The 3,177-nt window shown below is 59.6% G+C and overlaps 2 protein-coding genes across 2 annotated transcripts; one reads left to right on the plus strand and one right to left on the minus strand.

Annotated features, from left to right (window-relative positions):
• Positions 1-5: 5 nt before the first annotated feature.
• On the plus strand, positions 6-1,392 carry EMIHUDRAFT_252348 (hypothetical protein; the record flags this gene model as incomplete). The annotated part of the gene is made up of 3 exons (XM_005788829.1): positions 6-812; positions 896-1,166; positions 1,247-1,392. The coding sequence occupies 3 exons, from the start codon at positions 6-8 to the stop codon at positions 1,390-1,392; spliced, it is 1,224 nt and encodes a 407-aa protein (XP_005788886.1).
• A 1,347-nt stretch (positions 1,393-2,739) lies between these two features.
• On the minus strand, positions 2,740-3,129 carry EMIHUDRAFT_60146 (hypothetical protein; the record flags this gene model as incomplete). Its single annotated transcript, XM_005788830.1, has 1 exon — positions 2,740-3,129. A coding segment is annotated over one exon (390 nt), but the record flags the coding sequence as incomplete, so codon positions are not given.
• Positions 3,130-3,177: the final 48 nt, after the last annotated feature.

The raw sequence follows: 3,177 nt of genomic DNA on the forward strand, positions 1-3,177 counted from the left end.
AGGGGATGCAAACTCCCAATACAAAGGCGGTCATCCCAGGATATTGGGAGGGCTGTGAATATGTCACCACGTTGCCACCGACCCCCGAGGGGAAGTTCAAGGCAGAGCGCAATTGCACGGGCCTGATGGAAGTACGTAAGAAGAACCCCCTTTCGTACAAGGTGACTGGCATGAAGGCACACTACGGTCGTGCCGATATCAAGAAGGCCCTCGTCGAGCTCGACAAGACGCTCAGCCTCGGCATTCAGATCGCCTTTGCCTCGTGGTTCCAGCCGTGTGACAAGCGGTACCATTGTGACCCAAAAAACCCAACCGTCGTCGATCACACCGGAACCTTGGTTGCGACTCAGTGTGTGCCCTGCCCAACAGAGAGGGTCTTTGCCACGGTCGATTGCTGCGTCTTTGCGCAAAAGGCCATGGTCTCGATGCAAGGCGAGTGGTACATGCAGGCGACGGAGCCGCTCATCACAGAGGGCGGTCACGCCGTCTCGATTGTCGGCTACAACGATCACTACCGCGATGAACACGGGAGCACAGGTGGATTCATCCTCCGCAACAGCTGGAAGGACGGGCTTGGTACCTCGCACGGCCTCAAGGCGCGAGGGAGTCACACGGCCGCATACTACGCGCAGCTCCTCTCGCCGGCGGACGAGTCGCAGTTTTGTCCCAATCCCAACAGCCCGCGCAACTGGAACGCCTGCGGCGACGTCAAAGCTTGCAAGAGCAAGATGACAGAGATGACCGTTGCGGTGGCGACCGACGGCACCGTCGTCACCCTGAAATGCCAGGACGGCGGCAACGCAATCCCCAAGGTGTGCACCGCGAGCCTCTGGACACACCTGCGTGTCGCTCGCCGGCCCTCGTCACACTTTGCTCACACCCCTCCTGGGCGCAGGGCAACTGCGACCCCAGCAAGGATTACTACCTGGTCAACAAGACGGGCTGGGACCAGCAGGGGCTGTACACCACCTGCTACGTCTACGACAAAGGGAATGAGACCGACGCCTTCATGTGCCTCCCGCCGCTGACGCTCGACGACGTCGCCACCGTCTTTGTGCCCAAGGAGCTCCCACACATCAACGACCCCGAGATGTGCGGCTTCAACTTCATCTCCTACGACACCTTTGAGAAGATCGGAGCCACTCTGGGCATCTCCACCGTCTCAAGTGCCGCGCGCTCACAGCCTCGAGTATGGCCGCCCGCCGCCTGCCCCTCGCCCTCAACGACCATCCGCCACCGCGCACAGGTTTCGACGTGGAGTGGACAAAGTGTTCGTACCTCGTCAATGAGGAGCAATGCCCGAATTACGACTACTCCTATCTGAAGAAGGCCATGATGCCACTCAAGGTGCCCTATGAGAAGCCGACTGTCTGGTACACGCCGAACGAGTGAACGGCACCGAGCAGTTCACGCGTGCGCTGCCACGTTGCCAGTCGTGAGGCCAGGCTTGAGCAGGCGTGTACCGTATTTACGCGAGTGGAGTATTGGGGGCGGGCGTGGCGAGGAGCTGTGATCATGACACGGACGTGGCACGTGTGGCGCTCTCGCGTCTTGTGCACGTCGAATTTGCATCGTCCTTGCAATAGAACATGCCCCATGCAAAGCGAAACGCGCGCGCCGCGCCGAGGAGAGAGGGGGGAAGAGAGCGGAGCGGAAAACAGAAGTGAGAAGAGGAGTAACGACGAGGTGTACACGCGAGAGAAAACTCGATCGGGAAACGAGTGTGTATATTATAACGGTCGCACAAAGTGCGAGTGGTTCATAGAGCTGTCAAACGTTAACTTTGGGCCTAACAGTTGCACTATTGTTGGCTGAAAATCCTCAACGTTGTTCAAGTGTTCTCCCCAGCCCAAGCTGTTACTGTTTGTTACTGTTGTTACTGTTGTTCAGTGGTCAGCAAGCAGAAAATGCCAAAAAACCCGGGTAAAACCCGAAAATACCTGGGTTTTTTCAGGTATTTTCGGGTATTACCCGCACTGGACGCTGGAGATCGTCGTGGGTCACTGCCAGGCCTTCCTTATTGTTGTTCAGCTGGCCTAACGTTAGCTACTGTTGTTGGGGAGCCCCACTGTTGTTCTGTTGTTACTGTTAACACTAGCAACACTGTTCAGCTCTTAAAACGTTTGTGACAGCTCTACTGGTTCACAAATTCTCTATTCGCAATTCGCTTTCGGGGATGACCGATCGTGGATAGTGGGAGCAGGGAGGCACCACACCGACCACGTGATGTTTGTGTGTCGACTGTGTGCATCACATTAGACTCTAAAGGCACACATACACACTCACACTCAACGCGCACACATATTTTTTGCACATCGTACATGTCAATCACTCTGCTGCATTGATCTGGTTCCTCTCAATAACTCATTTGTGCATATCGGATTCCCCCAACACGCCAATCGGATGAGCGCCCGCCGAACCAACGGCCGGATGAAGCGAGTGCACTCCCGGCTTCATCGTGAGACCCTCCAGCGCCAATGCCTGCAACGCACTCGAAAAGGCCGCCGCCGCGCCCGACGCGCTCTCAGCGGTGGGGTGTGCGTCGCCGTTCTGCGCAGTCCCGCCCGCTCGCTCATGATCGCGCTGCGCGGCCGACGGCGCGCCGCCGGCATCGCCGAGGTGCAGCGCGAGCCAGCGTGGCAAATGCTGCGGCAGCGCCCGCCGCGGCTCGGGCCTCCAGGCTGAGACAAAGCGCGACACGTGGCTGGGCGGCAAGTGCGGTACGTCGCCGCCGTCGCGGGCGAACCGCGAGTACTCGGCGGCCGCGGCGGTTGCGGCCCAGCGCTGCAGCTTGCGCAGGCACAGCACGACGGTGCCGGTGACGCAGACGCCGTCGAGGCAGTGGAGGTAGACGGGCCCTGCATCGAGCGCTACCAGACGAGACAGGAGCGCGTTCACCTTCTCGTGTGAGAGGACCACCTCCTCACGGAAGGGCGCCACCACCTCGGCGTGCAGCGCGATCCCCTCCTCCTCACACCACCGCACCAGGTCTGCGCTCGGCGGCTCGGGAAGCAGCGAGATGACTGTTTTGAGCCGCAGCCGCGCGAGAAAGCGCAGGTTGATGAGCGAAGGGTAGGCGCCGCGGTAGATGCCCTCCTCAACCATGGCGAAGCGCAACGGCGGCACCAGTGGCGGCGGCATTGGCCAGAGCAACACTGCTGCGCTGTCCAGCAAACC

The sequence above is a fragment of the Emiliania huxleyi genome (assembly GCF_000372725.1).
Source record: "Emiliania huxleyi CCMP1516 chromosome Unknown EMIHUscaffold_1313, whole genome shotgun sequence".
Lineage (NCBI taxonomy): Eukaryota > Haptophyta > Isochrysidales > Noelaerhabdaceae > Emiliania > Emiliania huxleyi.